Source organism: Pygocentrus nattereri, chromosome 11 (genome assembly GCF_015220715.1).
Source record: "Pygocentrus nattereri isolate fPygNat1 chromosome 11, fPygNat1.pri, whole genome shotgun sequence".
Taxonomy (NCBI): domain Eukaryota; kingdom Metazoa; phylum Chordata; class Actinopteri; order Characiformes; family Serrasalmidae; genus Pygocentrus; species Pygocentrus nattereri.
The window spans coordinates 24532670-24552050 of NC_051221.1; the positions used below are offsets into that span (position 1 = coordinate 24532670).

Here is a 19381-nt window from a genome sequence, read left to right on the forward strand (position 1 = left end):
TCAATTTCATCATGTCTTTAAAGTGTTCAGCCTAAAAATTGCTATCTTCTATCACATGCTAATCTTTGTGCTGCAGTGTTTTGGGAAATGTGGTCCCAGCTGTTTTCCCAGCATGCACTTGGGCTTTATCCCTTTAGGCCCCCATTGCGCAGAGCGGCCAGGCTGTGGTCGGAGCTGGGATGGGGCTCAGTGGCACTCACATGCACAGGATGTTTCCTCTCCCACATTTCCACAAGACAAGGCAGCCCAGAGAACCGCTGGACTGACTGTCATCACGCTGACCGTGCTGTTTGGAATAGAGAGGAACACAGAAGAGTGAGCTATTACCATCCTGGGAAAAAGAGGATCATGGAAACATACAGAATAGAAGGATGAAAAATTATTATTTCAGGTATTAACTGTACACTGCAATGGGGTTTGGCCATGTTAATAGTTCTTCTACGAGATACGGATACCCTGGATAATCCAAACACGATATTCTTCTGAACAATGGTTACTGTTTCTTGGACAGGAATAGAATCTCTGTGGATTTTCTACAGATCACAGATGTTTATTACAAGGGGATTAGCTTACTTAAGAAAACTGAGAGGGATAGATGGAGATTGAGGAAAGAGGAGGCTTGGCATTTTGGCTTGAGATAGCTGAAGTCCTTTGTTGATGCAGTCCACACGAGTTCTGTGAATAATTGTGTGTGCGCAGTGGAAGCAGGGGAGCCATGATGAGCACCGGCTGCTGTTTGTTTACAGAAGGGAGATTCCAAGAATGTGGAACACGCACACACCCTTTCATGCATCACACACACAATCACTGTGGCATTTCCATCTCTCCTTAATAGCAGCAATCTGTGCTTTAAGGCTTTGAGGAAACTGACCACATGGTGACAACCATGCAGATTAACCATACACCCCCCCTTCCAATATCAGTTTTAACATACCCTCGTCCACTTGGCCTTGCCATTTCCCCTTGGGGGAATCCCTGACACCATTTTAAGGGCTGTTTCGTCCCTTTATTGCCTCAAGTAAAATGTGATAGATGAGCCCTTGGAAGGGCAAAGGGTCGAGTCAACATAAGTGTCGACTTCAGTAGCAGAACTTGCCCAGTAACAATTGTGACCTAACATCCCTATTCAACCCTTGTTTATAAGCCATGGCTGTAAACTATTTTAAAATGCTTAATGTTTCAAAATCATACCATTCAGTGTAGTTACTGTCTAAAAAATTAAAAGAAGGCATTCTTTGCTTTTAATGTAAGCCAATGTACACAGTGTAAAGGGCAGCTGCTGTGCTCAAATGATGCAGAAAATTAAAAAAAAAAAGTTTTTTTTGGACTGCTATGATTTGCAATTACACATTTGGCAGGCACTCTTATCTAGACTGATTTACAATTCAATGATGTTACCTAGGAAAACCCAGAATTAAGTCTTGCCTAAGGACTCTTACTGGTGTAGTGTGTGCAGGGATTGAATCTTAGGCTGAATGGAGATAGCAGTGTCACTCACTACCCATACCAACTGCTGAGTTTTGGGGTTCAGACTACTCCATCTGTTATATGTGACTGCTGATAGAACTTCAATTTACTCTGCCTGCTTGCTAGATAAATGGCTAACAAGAACAACTGCTCTACACAGTTTAAACCAGACAATGCAATTATTCCCAAATTTTATGTATGGTATTTTTGAACTTCGCATAAAAATATTTTGCATTGTGAGGTTAACATGGCTAGCTGATTAGCACACTGAGGCTTACCTAGCAGAGGGTGTGTGTGCTCAGACTGAACAACACCCCTGATTATCCCCTTCCCTTCTGTGTGGCCTTTTCTGTGACAAATGTGTGATGCATTTTCAAGTGGTGAGTCAAAGTTGGCAAAGACATGTTAAAGAAGTATTGAAACAGACTCCATATACAGCAATGGAGGATAAAAAGCAGAAAAAAGAGCGCATAGTAAAAAACAACATATAAATCGCAGGACATGGAAAAGAATATTTAATTATTATACATTCAGTTTAGCAAACACAGTAAGATCTGACTTCTAAAACTAAGCCGTTACACAGACCTGATGTACTCTGGCTGACAAATTGAAGAGAGAAAGATAAGGCCACACTGTGTGTAGGATATTACAATGTGAGCAGTGTTCTGGATCTACCAAAATCAACACATCAATTTGCCTTGGCTACCTCCAGCTCCTGTAGATTCACATTGGAAATGGATGTAAGAGGCACCTTTGATGCTGAAAGTAATGAACCCAAACATATCTCTTTTTAGTTTCCGCCGAGCAACCAGAAACTAGATCCAGATGGATGGACTCAAGCTGCTTTTGAATAGAAGCCAGATCTACTGACATTAGGCTGTTAATAAATTCACTCTACTCCTGTTTTCAAGCTTCCAGGCTTAGCCTCAAAGGATAGATTAACAGGAAAGGCTATAGTCATCCATATGGGCCCATATGCGCATTATTATCGTGCTGAAGTCAAGAAACTATAGCCTTGAATGTTCCAGTGAACAGATATGCTTAAGAGTCTGGTGAAGCAGGATGGCGGAGGTTATGATAGAAGATTAGGCTTAACCACCATAAATTAGGGATGACTGCTAGACGAATCTCAGAAGACTCTCCTGAGGTTGGGAAAGAGGAGAATGGGTCATTTTCTTTACATACCAATGCACAGAGACTGATTATTCTTCCACATGGTGGTTTGGAGAAGAGGAAAGAGACCTACTGTTCCATGGCACAGGAAATGCCTTCTCTGAACCAACCTCACTCAGATTCAGCTCCTCCGCTGACTCATAAATAAGCAATCTGGGGAGAAAAATCCTCACTAATCTCTCTGGATTTAATAAATACGCCCGGAATATGACCTGGACGATGGAGAGCTTCATTTTATAAAGTACAGTAAAGTAATTAAAGATGTAACAAATCAGAGAAACAATAGATGTTGTTATGAGAAATTACACATTCATTGAGAGTAACGGAGTGGATTACCTGAAAATAACTCGATTAAGCCTTTTAGGCTGTAGTCTACTTCTGTCACAGACCAACATGAACTGCAGGACCAGCCTTATGATGCCCTTAGAAGCTAGAGTAGTAGCTCCTGTACTCCATATAAGTGTTTGTAATAGTATAATTAAAGCTAGCAATGTTCAAGTCAATCACTGTGAAAATACACATAAAATGTTCAGTCATGCATTACTTCCATGTGTGTCCAGGAGCTCCCAGAGCTGATCTTGGACAGGTATCTGGAGCTACTTCTTGTTGTTGTTCTGCTTCTGCTTGAGTCAGGTTTTAATAGAGGACTTTGACAAGACTCTTTAAGAGTCCACTTCCAGGTCTAAAGCCTCTGAGACAAAGATTGAGGCTAAAGATTGAGGTATTCGTGCTTGAGTCTGCTCAGTCTCGTGCCGTGACTGCGGACGATGAGGGAGATGAGCTCATACTTGTCCTTGAGCCCCGTGGAAATGACCAAGGTGTCCTGTAGGGTTTGCCTCACGCTCTGTACGGGACTCACGAAGTTTCTGGCGAACTCCTGCTCCTCCCGTTGCTCGGCGTCTTCGCCCTGTTTGAACTTCACCTCCAGCTCCAGCAGCGACTTCTCCACGCTGGAGAAGGCCTCGGAGATCTGGTCCAGCTCCTTCCTCAGGTACGTCCCGTACGTGTCCTCGCCGTCCAGGTCGTGAGAGATGGTCTTGCCGAGGCTTTCCAAAACCCTGGCCGAATCCTCCACTTGCTGTTTGAGGAGAATGAACTCGTGGCGGACCGCCGTGTCCCTGTCCTCCTCCTCGTCACATGGTCGCCGGTCCAGCCACTTGAAGAGCATCTGGCAATTCTCCGGGTCCTCTGTCTCATCATAGTCGCCGTCCGGCACGAAGAAGTAGTGGAAAGTCCCGTTGGAGATCTCCGGCTGTAGAGGACCCTCGTACACCGCGTTGTGAAGAGGGAACAGCAGAGCCAGCACGAGCGGCCAGAGGAGAGCACCCATGGCGGCTGGTGAGAAGAAGGCACTCGAGGCTTCAGCTGCTCTTTCTCTCTCTCTCTCAGAGGGGCTGGAGCATGGGGGGAGTGGAGCCTTCGTACACCCACTCAACTCCCAGCCTCTCCCTGTCCACACACACGCACACACACTCTCCCACATTCCCTCATACCAGCCTTATTTACCTTACCGGCTACATGCTTGAAGGAGAATGCCAGAGATTTTAAAAAAAGTTTTCTGTGTAAATCATTTGTTAAGATGTAAACAGCCATTCTGAGTGGTTTGATAAGAAATGGTTCATTGTAGAGAAACGTACCAGCTTGGATTTCTTTACTGTGGTGGTGATAGGAACCAGGGGTCGCAATGTCTACAACACAGACATAGCCATTTTATTTACTATCCAAAACCACCAGTGAACCTACATGTGTTTTATATATAGTGCTGATAATGATAAAATAGTGGTAAATCTGACAAAAAATGGGTGACTTACAATGTACTTTTCCAACATAAATGGATTAAAAATAAATTTTAGGCCAAACCTTATCAAAAGTATCGTGACATCACATCTCAAGTATCAGGCAGCGTGTTCGCTCGGAAAAGGAAGCTTTCAGAGAGATTAAACTCTTCAGATGTCTGGCCCCTATCACCACCACTGTGACTTGGCTTCTCTAGAAGTGAACATTTCACATCTAACCTCCCTGAATAACTTTGTTTACATCGACGAAAGTGATGTTGGAAGGCCTACAGTTTAGCTTATTTAGAGCTGTGCACTGTCCTGTCCTGTCCTATTTAGCCATCTTCTCTTACCACGAGTCCTGAATTCTTTTGAAAATTTGTATTATTATATTAACTGCAGCTGTGTTTGCTGATGCCAGAGCTAAATAAAGCACACTGAGAAAACACTTGAATATGTGACCTATATCTGGCATGTATCACTATTTTAGTAATATCAGCTACTTTCACTTTCCTGTGTTTTGATGTTCTGATGAAGTCAGTGCTGATGTGTTGCTTGTGTGTGGGGGTGGTGTGTGTAATTATCAGATCTAGAGGGAGATCCTACAAAACGTCCTTGTCCATGTTGAAAGGCACTAAGAGCACAAAAACAGCCATTCAACAAGAAAAGTCCCAAAGCCCTCCCTGGTGGTTGACTGACTTCAATGAAACAAGATAAACACAGATATTTCAAACAGCCTCACAGAAAGAGCAAATTGTAAACAAGTGCTTCAGACCCAGTGTGAACGCTTCATCAGCAGTTTAGGCGCCAGAATAAACAATGAGTCAGAGGACAAATTCTGTGAAAACATTTATAGAGGTCACAGAGAAACATTACCAATTAAATGGAAGGTGATAGTAAAAATAAACCGTATGTGGTAATGCCCAAAGTGTAACAAGGATTGTTTAACCTTGGGTGCAATCTAATTCCTCTTTCTGATGGGACCAGCACTGCACTGCTGGTAGTACATTAGTTTTAGTACATGTTTTACATGTTTCCTACAAAGCAGTTAGGTCTGACTATAATGAAAATAAGATACCTAGGATGAGACTAACGGTTAATGGTTAATAGCTAATGTCCTTTACACATACTATCAGCAGTTTTCAATCGGTCAGAAACGTCCTCCAAATCATTGACTGAGTTAGTTTCTCAATTACCGAGAAAGAAAAACAGCTGCCGTTACATTCAGAGGACCATTAGAGCTTACTGCAATATTGTAGTTGTACTAACTGATCTACTATGGCTCTCCAGGATCATTCTATTGGGATGTTCCAAGTATGGGACTATGTTGTATTCGCTTGCCTGTTTGCGGTTTCTTCGGGTATTGGAGTCTTCTTCGCTGTGAAAGAGAGGAAAAAGGTCTCATCCAGGGAATTCTTGGTTGGGGGCCGTGAGATGACCTGTGGTCCAGTGGCGCTCTCCCTGACGGCCAGCTTCATGTCAGCAGTGACTGTTATTGGAGCTCCGTCAGATGTGTACCGCTTTGGGGCCTCATATGTTATCTTTGGCATCGCCTACATGTTTGTGGTCATTTTAACTGCTGAGCTCTTTCTTCCTGTATTCTATCGCTCAGGCATTACGAGCACTTATGAGGTACGAAAAAACTTGTGGAAAACTCAAAAGTTACTTTTCTCTGGAAAACAGTTTTGTAAAAGCATTTAATAAGTCATTGCAATGTGATGCTGTGTTGGCATCTAGTGTGAAATATATAGACTGTCATATTTCTGCCAAATCCACACCATGTTTGGCACTGATGGAAGCTGCATGGATTTTTAACAGAATGTGTGCTTTCTTTGTAACAGTATCTTGAGCTGCGCTTCTGTAAAGCGGTCCGTGTAGCTGCTACTCTCATTTACATGGTGCAAACGGTGAGTTCAGTAAAACTGGTAACCTATATACATATCCAAAAGTCAGACCACTAGTGAAAATGTTTCTATTTTTCATTATTTTTCAGTTAATACAATTTTTTTCAATACACATTATATTGTCTGTGTAATGATTTGGGGTAAAAATTTGAATCTTTGAAGTTTATGTACATTATGGAATTTCTTAGTTGGTTTCTGCTTTTGCATTAATGAAAGTGAGCACTCTACCTAACAAGGACTCTGCAAAATTGTCCATGGAGATTGTAAGGCATAGATCAAATCCGCCTGAGAATCATGAACGTGAGAGTCTGAACACATAATGTTTAAACAAAAATCAATGTGGTCTTAATGTGGACATTTGGTCCCCATTGTAAAATAACAGCTAATTACGCTGAAAAAAGTAATGCGTCAAATTTACTTGATTCAATTGTGAATCATTTCCACATGAATAAAACATATAACGTCATAACACAATTACTGCCAGAAGGAAATAAACTAAAATACAAATTGTGTTGATGTAATGGATTGTAGTCATGTGGAAATGATCAATTCAGTGCACACATTTTCAATAAGTTCATGACAAAAGACAAGTTTAATAGCTCTGTTTTTAAATCCTCACAGATTCTGTACACAGGGGTAGTGGTGTATGCTCCAGCTCTAGCTCTCAACCAAGGTAAGTTATTCATTTAACAGCACAACAGTTATGTAGGCCTTACAGTACTACTGATTAATTTATGCATTAATTAAATAATTAATGTCACAGTCAACTTGCATATTAATGTAATAAAAACTAATTATTAATTTCCAAACATTTTCTTATAGTGACAAAATTTAATCTGTGGGGGTCCATAATTGCCACCGGTGTCGTCTGTACTTTCTACTGTACACTGGTGAGTGGGTGGGGTTGGCAGTTGCCTTTTATGCTGATATAAGGTAGGTCTTTCAGTTTCTCTTGTAATGATTATATGTAAGATTTTATTAGTGGAAGCAGATCCTGGTGTTCTACCTAGATAAAAATTAAACTAGCATGTTATGTGTGTGTGTGTACATAACAGGGAGGACTAAAGGCTGTAGTGTGGTCTGACGCGTTCCAGATGGTGGTCATGGTGGTGGGTTTTCTCACTGTGCTGGTGCAGGGCTCAGACAGAAGTGGAGGAATTGTCACAGTATGGAAGACAGCACAGGCTGGAGATAGACTAAAAGTGTTTGAGTATGTCTCACATAACCTGTTCATAATCCGAAAACTTGAGATAATCTCAACAAAGTAACCTGAGTGGGAAGCAATCTGTCTGCATGTATGCATGCTTTATGTTTTAGTATAGCAGGATTAACCACATAAACTCTAATAACTAGTGTGGGTGATACGATGATATCAATTGTTATTTTGATCTATTATGGCACAGTATGCTTTTCTGAACTTGTCATTAGTATCACCAGAACACTGACCACCTGCACGTACAGTGAAAGCATAATGAGGCCTGTTTAACTGAATTTAGTATAACATAATATGTGAAATGTTTAATAACAATAGGCCTCATTCACCAACTGTCCTTAAAAAGATTCTGATATTTAACAATGTTTTCTATTTGAGATTTGTTTATAGGAAAGAACAGAATCTACACTCACTCGAGCACAAAGGGGCAGGTTGTTCGGTTTAAGAACGCGTCATGATTGTGACATGATGTTTTTCTTAGGACCTTTGTCAATAACTTATTTAAGAAAAACTTAGGAAGATATCGGTGAATGGCCAATTCAATATGTTGATGGTTTTTGAACATGGCATTACTGCTGCTTTTTTGTCAGTTCTGCCTTATCAAACTTAATAAAAAAAAGTGTAACTGTGATGCATATTGTCTAGCATCTTCAAGTATTGTGACCTACCTTATATATGAACTTTACTGAATAATACATTCAAAAATTAATTACTGAATAATAAGCCTAGAGTTGAAGCAAGCCCAGAGTTAATCTACGATCTACAAAATAAATGTATCTAACGGGCGCTTTGCTAGGATGCCATAGAAGAACCACTTTTGGTTCCCTAAAGAAACTTTCACTTGGTGCTTCTTTAAAGATTCATTTTTGCAAATGAGTTCTGTGAGTGTGAGGAACCTCTACATAAAGTAAAGGTTTCATAACAATTACTAAGCAAAAGTCTTACCTAAGCAAAATATTACAATCATTTATCTCAGCAAATAACATAGGAATAAAGAGAAATAAACATAAAGATATTATTTATTTTTAAGTAGTGGATATTTTGTGAGGTGCTTGGCAGTATCCGATTTTGGTTCTAGGTATCTCCTTGAAGCTCCCAAATATCACATGGATTCATTAAATTTCATCACCAGCACAGCTGATTAAACTGAATTAAGTGTTGATTAGCCAATACAAGGACTGGAAGATAAATAAATTCTGGTTTGCCACAAGGACCATTTGGAAATGGTTAAATGAATAAATACTTTTTGTATTCATTTTAAATTTAGTCTTTTGTACTGAGCAAATAAATGCTTACCACCCAAACAAATGGCTTAATTAATCATAAGAGTTACCGTAATGTAAGTCCAAGTTAAGCACCAAGTTAGGACCTTTTATTGTTATATGTATTGTAGTGTAAGATGTGTATTGTCTCTCTAGCTTTGACCCCAGTCCTCTTAGGCGTCACACATTCTGGACGGTCACCATAGGGGGCATGTTCACATGGCTGGGCATCTATGGCGTGAACCAGTCCACCATTCAGAGGTGTATATCTTGCCGGACGGAGAACCATGCTCGCTGGTGAGTTCTGATCAACTTGTATAAGTAGCAGACCCACTGTGAAGAGAAATACCAATCAGAATGACTGTTAAAAGATTAATACTCCCTCTGTCACTCTACCTCATCCTCAGGGCTCTGTATCTGAATCTGGTAGGCCTTTGGATGATTCTGCTCTGTGCTGTGGTCTCAGGACTCATTATGTATGCTTTCTACTCACACTGTGACCCCTGGACAGCTGGCTACATATCTGCTCCTGACCAGGTAAAGCTTGCAGTCATGTCATGCTGTCTGGACTCTTTCTCAATACTTCATGCTTCAAAACTGATTTTACAAGATGCTTAACCATGTACAATTGTAAACATTGTTGCAGCTTATGCCATATTTTGTACTGGATATATTGGGCAGTTTTCCAGGACTGCCTGGGCTGTTTGTGGCATGTGCTTTCAGCGGGACCCTCAGGTAAAATTTTCCTACCCAGACCAATAGTTATACTTGTTGTATGTTTCGTTTTGTATGTGCCTATTATACTAATCTTATTTTATTATGGGTTACAATGAACTTTCCAGTATGATTCTAAATCACTGTTTTAGCTGAGCCATCAGTTCCACAGTCTTCAAAATCCTGAACAGAGAAATTAACTCCTGCTATTTGCGGCTTTCAGCACAGTGGCTGCCAGTATCAACGCTCTGGCCACAGTGACGTACGAGGATTTTGTGAGCCAGTGTTGCAGAGACATTTCCAACCGGGCTGCTACCTGGATCAGCAAAGCACTGTGTAAATACATCCCTTTAAAATGATTTGTTTCACCAGGTTCAGCTGACTTTGCATAAACTTATTTGTGACGAAAGCTAAAATAATCGAGCGTCATGAACAATTAGAGTGATGTAGAGCAACTTGTGTCCTTAATCTGCTACATGTGTCCATTTCTATGGTTACAGCAGCACACTGTATGCGTGCTACAGTAAAGGTTTGCAGACACTATGAATTAAGAATAACCTGAGACTTCTCTGGAAAAGTCATCAAAACATGAGACACATGAGACTGCGACTTCAATCAGGAGGGGTCTGTATGAATGTTATTGCACCGGGAGAAGCCTAGCAGTCAGAAATGGTCAGAAATGAAAGTGTCATAGCAAATCTCACCGTGAGAAGTTTTATCATAATAGTTCGCTGTCAGAGCACATTGCAGGATCAGGTCTGTGAACACCTGAAACAACAGTGGACGATGTAAACATGACTTCACTGTGGTAACCCAGGGCTGGACACAAGAGACGGAGGCGTAATGTTTCAAAACACTAACATGTCAAGGTTGCTGCTTTTAGAAAGGACAATATGAAAGAGAAAAGTGATTTAACTGTATATTACTGAATGCTCAAGATGCTATCCAGCTAAGATGTCTCTATACCACAGATAGGTGAAGCCAATGGACTTACTTTATCTGTTGACAGATTTTATGTTTGTGACCTGTAGGTGTGGTGTTTGGAGTGGCCTGCACCAGCATGGCAGTGGCAGCATCATCCATGGGGGCGATTGTGCAGGTGAAAAGGGGCATCATGTACTCCTACGCACATGTCTGATTCTTCTAATATAGGGGTGTCTTATCCATAAAGAGCTGATATGGTTGTAGGTTTTCATTCCAGCCAAGCAGGAGCACACCTCAAGTGTCTGAAGATGGAGATCAGTCAATTAAATATGTACAATCAGCTTTGCTCTTGTTTGGATGAAATGTATACAGTGGGATCCAATGGTCTTACACTATCAAAAATGATTCTGTTTTACTTTTTTACTAATTTAATACAAAGTTCTTTTTTTATTACAAATAATATTACCATAGCATAATGGTTTGAGCGAAAAGTAGAATCTTGATGTTTACATGAATTTAAGAATTAAAAATTAGTGTTTGGTATTTCCCTATTTTACTTTAATGACACTGTGCACTCAAGTTGAAATAGATTTTGCAAGCCTGTGCAAAAGCCTCTGAGGAGTAGATCTGAGAGTCGTCCGAACATGAGCTTTAGTGGAAGGGCTAGCCAAAAAAAATCTGACCTTTTTGTACAGTGGCAACTTGAGCAATGTCACAAATTTGCTTTGTGATGCAGAAATGAATCTTGAATATTTCTTCTTAATTTTACATTTACAAAATTCTAAAAAAATATCAGATTTCAGATTTTTAGTATGGTCTCAGACTTTTGGACTGTATTTGCAGTCACATTGACCTTTTGTGGATTAGCTTGAACACACCTGTCCTAAGACACATCACAGTGAACAACAAAAACAAAAAAGTATATTGAGCACAGCAGTTGCTATTTACATTTTGTGGAATTTTCATGATGAATGAACCAATGTGCTCTAGAATCACTTAAAATAAAATGTCATTATGTTAACTTACACGTTTCGGACAGTGAGATTTGCTGTATTTACCTCCATGTCTCTGCTCTGGTTGTTTCTGCTGTGCTCCAGGCTGCTCTTAGTATCCATGGTATGTGTGGAGGACCCATGCTGGGCCTGTTCTCTCTAGGAATCCTCTTCCCTTTCATAAACTCTAAGGTCAGTTCAGATCCACAGATTGCTGGCAAACACAGCATATTCAAATTACATTCTTAGCTTGACAAAATTACACAACTCTTAGGGGTGTAAATCTCTGACTTTACAAGAGTTTATTTCAATTACTTTTAGGAAGCAATTCAGTGTATCATTCTGTTTCATTAAATTAGGATGATTAAGCATTATTTTAAAAATACAATGAATACACAAATGTGACTGGAAGTACTGTTTATACTGTAGTGGAGGACAGTCAATAAGACTGATTATAATGAACTGACATTCGAAAATCAGTGCATTTGAGATGCCACCTTCAGAATTATGCACCTTTACATCCCTAATAACTAGACAAGGCATAAGGCAAAAACAAATGAAATTTAAAGCCTAAAAGCTTCTCCACAGAAAGCTGTAACATGATTTGCTATGAATATGAATGGTTATGAAAAAATTGTGAGATATTACCATATGATAGTTTAATGCAGGGCATTATAAGACAAAATTGACAAAATGGTTATTTTTGTTATAGACAAGCTTTAAATGCTTCATACATCACTACCACTGTAAAGAAATCTGAGTAGGTAATTTCCTCTATAATGAACTATTACACAGCAAAACATTATATATTAATTTGTTTACTTCTCAGTGACTGAACTGTGCAGAAAGTTTAAAAAAATCTGTGGAATTCCCCTTTAACCCTTATTTACTTTTCCACTTACTTTTATGACTGGCTCAGAAAGGCACATGGCGAACACAGTACATCAGTACCTAACCATAGTATGCTGTGTTGTGTGTGTGGTCTGTGTTTAGGGGGCTATAGGTGGTCTGATGCTGGGCACTGCTTTGTCCTTCTGGGTAGGATGGGGAGCCTTCATCCACCCTGCTTCCCCCAACTACACACGTCCCCTGTCTCTGAGCACTCAGAACTGTACTCCACTGAACACTACATCTGCTGCATTCACACCAACACCTCTACTACTGAGCACACCTGATAGCTCAGAGAGGTACAGTAGCCTATTTTTCATTACTGAAAGAAAACTTTCTATTTCAGAACCAGTAACTGTATAGGAGAAAGAAAGCAAACACATTCTTTAAGAAGCATTCCACTCATTTTCAAAAATTTCTGCATAATTCAGTTCTTCAGAGGTAATATATGAAATGCTGATACTGGTGAATTAGTGGTAAAACTGAAAGGGAAAAAGTTTTCCTTCAAGATTCAAGAGTTTGTCATATACACTGCAGAACAGGCAGTTACACAGTACAATGAAATTCTTACGTTGCTGTTCCTCCATTCACCAAATATCTTAATATAATCTTAGAAGAAAATATAACAATAACACTAAAAACAATAGAAGTACACTTTTATGGGCAAAGTTGAAAGAAAATTAGTTACACGTGTGTATGTGCAAGTATGTAGAGCAGCTGTTCATAAACTGCATGTTGCAAGTAACAGATGTGAACAGTAGTGTTCTGTGCAGTAACAGATGTAAACAGTAGTGTTCGCACAACAGCGGTACAACATATGTAAGGTGCAGTTATTGAGTGCAAGGTTGGCCAAAGTTGAACCGGTTCAGAATGGGAGGGGGGAAGAGGTAGAAATTGAGGTATTCTCCAGCCTGATGGCCTGTGAATAGAAACTGTTAGTCAGTCTTGTAGTCCTGGACTTCACACTCCTGTAGCGTCTGCCTGAAGGTAGGAATGTGAAGAGTCTGTGCTGGGGGTGTGTGCTGTACCTGATGATGTTGTGGGCCGTTCTGATGACCTGGCGTGATAAATGTCCTATGGTGACGGTAAGGCTTTGGGTACTATTCTGCCTTAAAACACATATACTTATTTTAGGCCAAAAACATATCTTAGAATTATTGTAAAACGGTGTCTCAGGCAGCATTTTTGTAATAATTTCTTGTAACAGTTTTCTGTGATGTAGCTTTTAGGGGCATTAAACTCTCTAGACAACTGGTTCAATCATTATCACTGTGAACTGTGAGCATTTCACATAAATTCACTCTGAATTACTTACTTTAATTATGCTGAAATTTCAGAAAATTAAGTGGAAAATATTTATAGTTTTGAACAAAAATAAAAAAAAAAAAAAACTTTTTTAAAAAGTTGTAAAAAGGAAGGTGTAAAAAGGAAAAACATTAAAATAGAGTTACATTTTCTTATGACAGTTATGCTATAGTCATTTGCTACCCTGCTTCCAGTAGACCAGTGCCCAATGTGGGTAAGATAATAAAAACTCATTAAGTACATTACATATTATGAGGAAGAAGCATACATAACAACAAAATATGGGCAAAACATGCATCTGCTGCCAATGTATTAAGAGACCCTTATTAGTCCCACAACAGGGAAATTTCACCTCTACATTTAACCCATCCATGAAGTGAAACACCACATATACTCTAGTGAGCACACACACACACACACACACACACACTAGGGGGCAGTGAGCACACTTGCCTGGAGCGGTGGGCAGCCCAATCCACAGCGCCTGGGGTGCAGTTGGGGCTTAGGTGTCTTGCTCAAGGACACCTCAGTCATATGCTATCAGCTCTGGGGATTGAACTGGCGACCTTCCGGTCATAAGGCTGGTTCCCTAACCTCCAGCCCACGACTACCCCGGTCATATTAGTATTCGTTAATATCAGTGGATATTCAAAAAGAATTAAAAATGGGCTTTCTCACTGACAACTAAAGCTGTGATGTTAACACTTCTGTAAAATGAATCTGGTCTCCTGTATAATGTCCAGGTCTGTTGTGGCTGAGTCCTGGTATTCCATGTCCTATCTGCACTATAGCACAATGGGCTTTCTAGCAACAGTTATAGGAGGTCTGCTATTCACACTGCTAACAGGTGAGTTGTGTAACAAATGTATGTGTGCTAACTACAAGACACATACATTCATCATGGGCTTCATCTTGTCAGTCACAGGCTAATCACAGACAGATAGCAAATACTTATTACACTCTATCACAAGTCATATTCAGTACATAGGACATTTTTTCACCATTTATACATAACATTATACATTTATACACCGGCTATACATTACTTATTTTGTTTCTATTTTTGTATTAATATTATTTACTGGTCGGGCCTGTGGTCTTTGTGTTCAGGCCCCTCTAAGCCACAGGAGGTGAAGCCAGGGCTGATTCGGCCAGTGTGTGACCTGTTCTGTTTCTGCTCAGAGAAATACAGGCACTTTTGCTGGTGTGGGGTCAATCATGCAGAGGAGAAAGTGGTGAGACTCCTGATTTACATTGTTTGAATTGGAGTGTATCATTTAGATTTTGACCAAACAAATGCTGACTCTTTTCTTGCTCAACATAACAGGATTTTGATGCTATGGAGTTTGGAACAGCATGGGAGAATTACCCAGACCAGGACAAAATCACAAAATCAACAAATGGCAAGAAGCAGAGTTACACCTTACAGGATGAGGCTTACACTAATGCTGCTTTTGTCCCAGACACTAGCAGACCAATTTCTGTCAAAAATGTAACTGCTGGAAAAAATATTCAGTAGTAAAATAAAGCATATGAATATATTTGACATTAAACACCAAGTCAAAACCAAAAACCACTCCACTAACTTTAGTTAAAAGATACAATCAATGATTTATTACAGAAAAGAGTGATATCCAAATTTATGTTACAGCTTTTTTTGTACAATTTTATTTCCATACTATTTTTTTTACATGTAAACAGGGATGGTGTAAACAAAGCACATTGTTGATACCATTTATGTCACCATAGTTTTGAGTACAAATAATGTGCTGTGCTGTTGTACTGAAACATTCCACACTGTTCAAAAATGGACTTTTAACTGGACTTTCCCCAGTTAATTTGCTGAGATCAGAGGTCAGATCTGTTTTTTGTGTAATCCTATTAACTTTAACCCATTGAGTGAGCACCTATTGCCATCCTTACATATGACCCATCAAACCACTGTAATTTTGCATAACACTCTCTTGCATAATGCATATTAAGAAACTCTCTCATAACTACACTTAGCCTTAAACCATGTTACATATCAACCATACCCATTGCTTTTCCTAGGAAACCTGATTTTGAAAATAACTGAAATGTTCAGTCTTGTGTGCTAGATGGAAGCATTTGGTACAATAACAAGTGCTCTTCTTCTTAACGAATAAACATGTTTGAAGTATTGATTATATCGCTGTGGCATATTACATGCTTTACTCACTGCTTTTGCCAGTTATATGGATACTGTGTATACAACAAAGTGTTGTCACCAGATACTGAAGAATGACATTCACTCATCACACAGCCTTAAAACAGGTGGCAGAAACATTAAAGGCTGTTCACAATTTATTATTCAGAAGACACACTTCAGCTGACCTGTCAGCCCTCCACCCATAAATGCTCGCTACAAAATAAATAAATAAATAAATAACCCAATGAGAAACTGTAGTACACACCTAGGAGAATGAACTTAAAATGCTGCTTATTTTGTATATGAGTAAAAGATCACATTGTTGGGACAGATCTGGTGTATTTTTTCATCATTACCATGGCAAATTCTGCTGAAAGCCATTTTCCCTTTTAATCTACCATTTCTTTGTTCAGTAAACTTGAAATTCAATAAAACAAAAATATTATTAGTGCCAGTTAAGGCACAACAATTCTGTCAAAATTACAATTTTATTAGTAGCAATTGTTTTAGCATGCAAGACCTTAGTTCACTTCACTGTTCAGTAAGAACTTTTCCCTATTTTTCCCAATTCATTTTAAAGGGATGAACATTTTTTACTAGCTAGTAAAATGTACTTTTCACATGAGATAAATGTTAAAATAATAATAATAAAAAAAAATCAAGTCCTAATCCTCACATTCTACTTCTAAGAACTACACTTTTACTTGTAACAATTTAATTTTAGAATTTGTAATAATTAAATAATTTTATATATATATATACTGTCTTTGGACTGTGGGAGGAAACCGGAGAACCCAGAGAAAATCCACGCAGACACAGGGAGAACATGCAAACACCACACAGAGAGGACCCCGGTCACCCAGCCAGGGAATCAAACCCAGGCCCTCCTTGCTGTGAGGCGACAGCACTACCCACCGTGCCACAATGCCGCCCTTAAAATAAACTAGTTAAAGCTAAAGAGTTCATACTAATGACAACTGAATTCTTACATGCTACAATGTATCTAGTAAAATTAGAATTGTGACAGAGGTTAGCTCAGTAGCATTTTCATACAGAAACCATGGTACTGTGACTCTAAACTCCACTCATGGGTGGAGCTTAAATTCATTTCAACCTGAACTCATAGGTGGAGCAAAGACAGGTCAACTGCAGTGTTTGAAGGGATATTCTGATTGAACATGAGTGACAGTCGCTTGCTGATCACTGATCAGTTTTTTCTCAGTACTAAGCTTATGAGGGCCATGCAGACTCCACAGCAAAAGAGTGCACCAATACACATACATGTGTTTATCGAGGAACTCCAGATGGACACGGCCGTAATGGCTGAGATCATGCATAGATTGCCGGTATACCACACAAGAGAATAGCATGTTACACATCACTCTGTACATTTCACCTGAAGGCACCAGAAGCCTTTTCCCTCCTGAAAAAGATCTTTGCAGGATCACCATGACTGGGAGTGCATTACTAAATGTTGCAATTAATTTAAAATCCTGAAGTATTAATAAAGTAAGTAATACATTTCTGTTAACTATATAACAAAGTAAATATGTACAGTTTTTGTTACGATTTTGCCTTAACTGGAAATAAAAGGAATGACTTCACATTTTGAAAGTATGTTTGTTGCAGAACAGATTTTGTGCTATATTGTGTAGTGTGGACCCAAACCAGGCTAGCATCTCATTGTGTTGTGTTATTGAGGTACATGAAAACAAGCCATGCTTTATTTTAAAGTGCTCTTTCCTCTCTATGGTGTGGCTATGTCTTAATATCCATGCAAATAGAAAGTGCAAAAATATCTACCTTACAAAGCAGATTTAGGTCTAATAACGAGCTGAGAAAACATGATATCGAGCCGCTATTACCTGCAAACATTGACAGGGGCCTGAGGAGAACAGATACATTGATTTGGGTTGTGGGAGAGAAGAGTGAGAAGCATGCTAGCAGCATTCTGTTCATTAGCTCTACAAAAGACACACACACACACACACTCCCGTGTTCTTCCTCTCTCACATACACACACACATACACACACACACACACACACACACAGCAAATGTAAAACTGATACAAACTGTACACATTACAAAAGAAATCAGAGAAGCAATGAAAGAAAACAGTAACCAACACAAATCTTTCCATAGTGTAAGAAGCCAACAGGTAACATGAAATAAAAGTTTGTCTTGATTTTGTCTATTTATGTAACATATTTCAAGCAAGTGCTACTCCTCTCTAGCACTACTAGAGAAAGATCTTTTATGTTACACTTAAATGTGCACTCTATGGGCCTGAAGTCTCCTTACTTTCATAACAGACTTAAATCCCCAGTACTGTCTTACAGTTAGCTCCATAATTATTGGCAACCTTGAGTAAATGGGTAAATGAGTATGCATAGATGGATAAAAAAGCAATTAATTTAAGTTAAATTAAGTTAATTAGCACAGTCCTGCCCTGAAATGAGGAGAGAAATCTAATTTTTAATCAAAGTAAATTTATTGCAAGAAAACAAAAATGCTTCCCTCACTCCTTCTCTCTATTTATTTTTTCTTGCATATTTTAGAGCACACATTTCTATTTATTTGCTGAACATACTGGATAAAACTAAACATAACATATTAAATGTGCTATACTTTTTTCTACCTGCCATATTAAATTTATTTTTTAGTAATGTTATGTTCCCCCATGGTTCCCAGGTCTGCTCTTCTGGACTCCGCTTTCCATCTAATTTCCATACAGGTATTCAAGGATGTTTCAAGGTACTGGAATGGCCATGTCAAAAGCATCAGTCTTTGGTCGTTTAATCATTTTTGTGTCTGATTTATATCACTTTTCTGCTGGAAAATACAAGCCCAACTCAATTTTCTGGCTAAATCAGACTTTGATTTAAAACCTCTTAGTTCTTCCTGGAATCCATGATGACATGCATACTAACACGTTTTTGAATGCCTTTGGAGAAAAAAAAATCTCTAAAACATCACAGATACTCCACAATACAACACAGTAAGAATTGGGTTCTTCTGTATAACTATCTGACTCTGTGCCAAACCCACTTTTTGTGATTGTTACCAAAAAGCTCTATTGTTCTCTCACCTGACCATGGTGCAGCAGAGTCTCAACAACTTCAGATGCTTATGTTAGCGGTTAGAAGAAGGAAAGTGCTTCTTCTGCGATGCCTTCCAAAGAGATTGAGCCAATCAACCCCAAATCCAAGACCTTTTTACCAAGGATACCAATAATTATGTAGCTAACTGTGTCACAGTGAAATACAAGAATTCCTTTTTATCCATCACACTTATAATGTAGACATGGACGACTGCAGGCAGACATAATGTACACCAAATTGTTCTGGATCACAATTCAAACCACATCCAAGCACAGCCGCACTCTGTCGACACTGTTATGTTCAAACCTAACAGAGTATATAAAGCCAGGCATCTGGACAAAGATGCAACTTCCTTTTACAAAAAGAGAAATGAAAAAACATAAGAATAAAAAAAGTCATAAATAAATTCAGAGAAATTTACAAAACATTGGAAAATTAAAAGTACCATCATTCTGCCAAGGTTTGCTTTACCCGAAACAAAATGACCTATT

General features: G+C 39.1%; 2 protein-coding genes across 2 annotated transcripts; one reads left to right on the forward strand and one right to left on the reverse strand.

Moving 5' to 3' along the window:
* Positions 1-1965: 1965 nt before the first annotated feature.
* On the reverse strand, positions 1966-4094 carry fibina (fin bud initiation factor a). Its single transcript, XM_037542487.1, has one exon. The coding sequence runs from the start codon at positions 3968-3970 to the stop codon at positions 3350-3352; it is 621 nt and encodes a 206-aa protein (XP_037398384.1). The 5' UTR covers positions 3971-4094; the 3' UTR covers positions 1966-3349.
* A 1501-nt stretch (positions 4095-5595) lies between these two features.
* Positions 5596-15787, forward strand: slc5a12 (solute carrier family 5 member 12). The gene is made up of 15 exons (XM_017722855.2): positions 5596-6047; positions 6257-6322; positions 6941-6992; positions 7142-7209; positions 7375-7529; positions 8951-9091; positions 9202-9331; positions 9441-9529; positions 9732-9844; positions 10540-10607; positions 11530-11616; positions 12418-12611; positions 14361-14464; positions 14728-14852; positions 14945-15787. The coding sequence occupies exons 1-15, from the start codon at positions 5694-5696 to the stop codon at positions 15134-15136; spliced, it is 1938 nt and encodes a 645-aa protein (XP_017578344.1). The 5' UTR covers positions 5596-5693; the 3' UTR covers positions 15137-15787.
* Positions 15788-19381: the final 3594 nt, after the last annotated feature.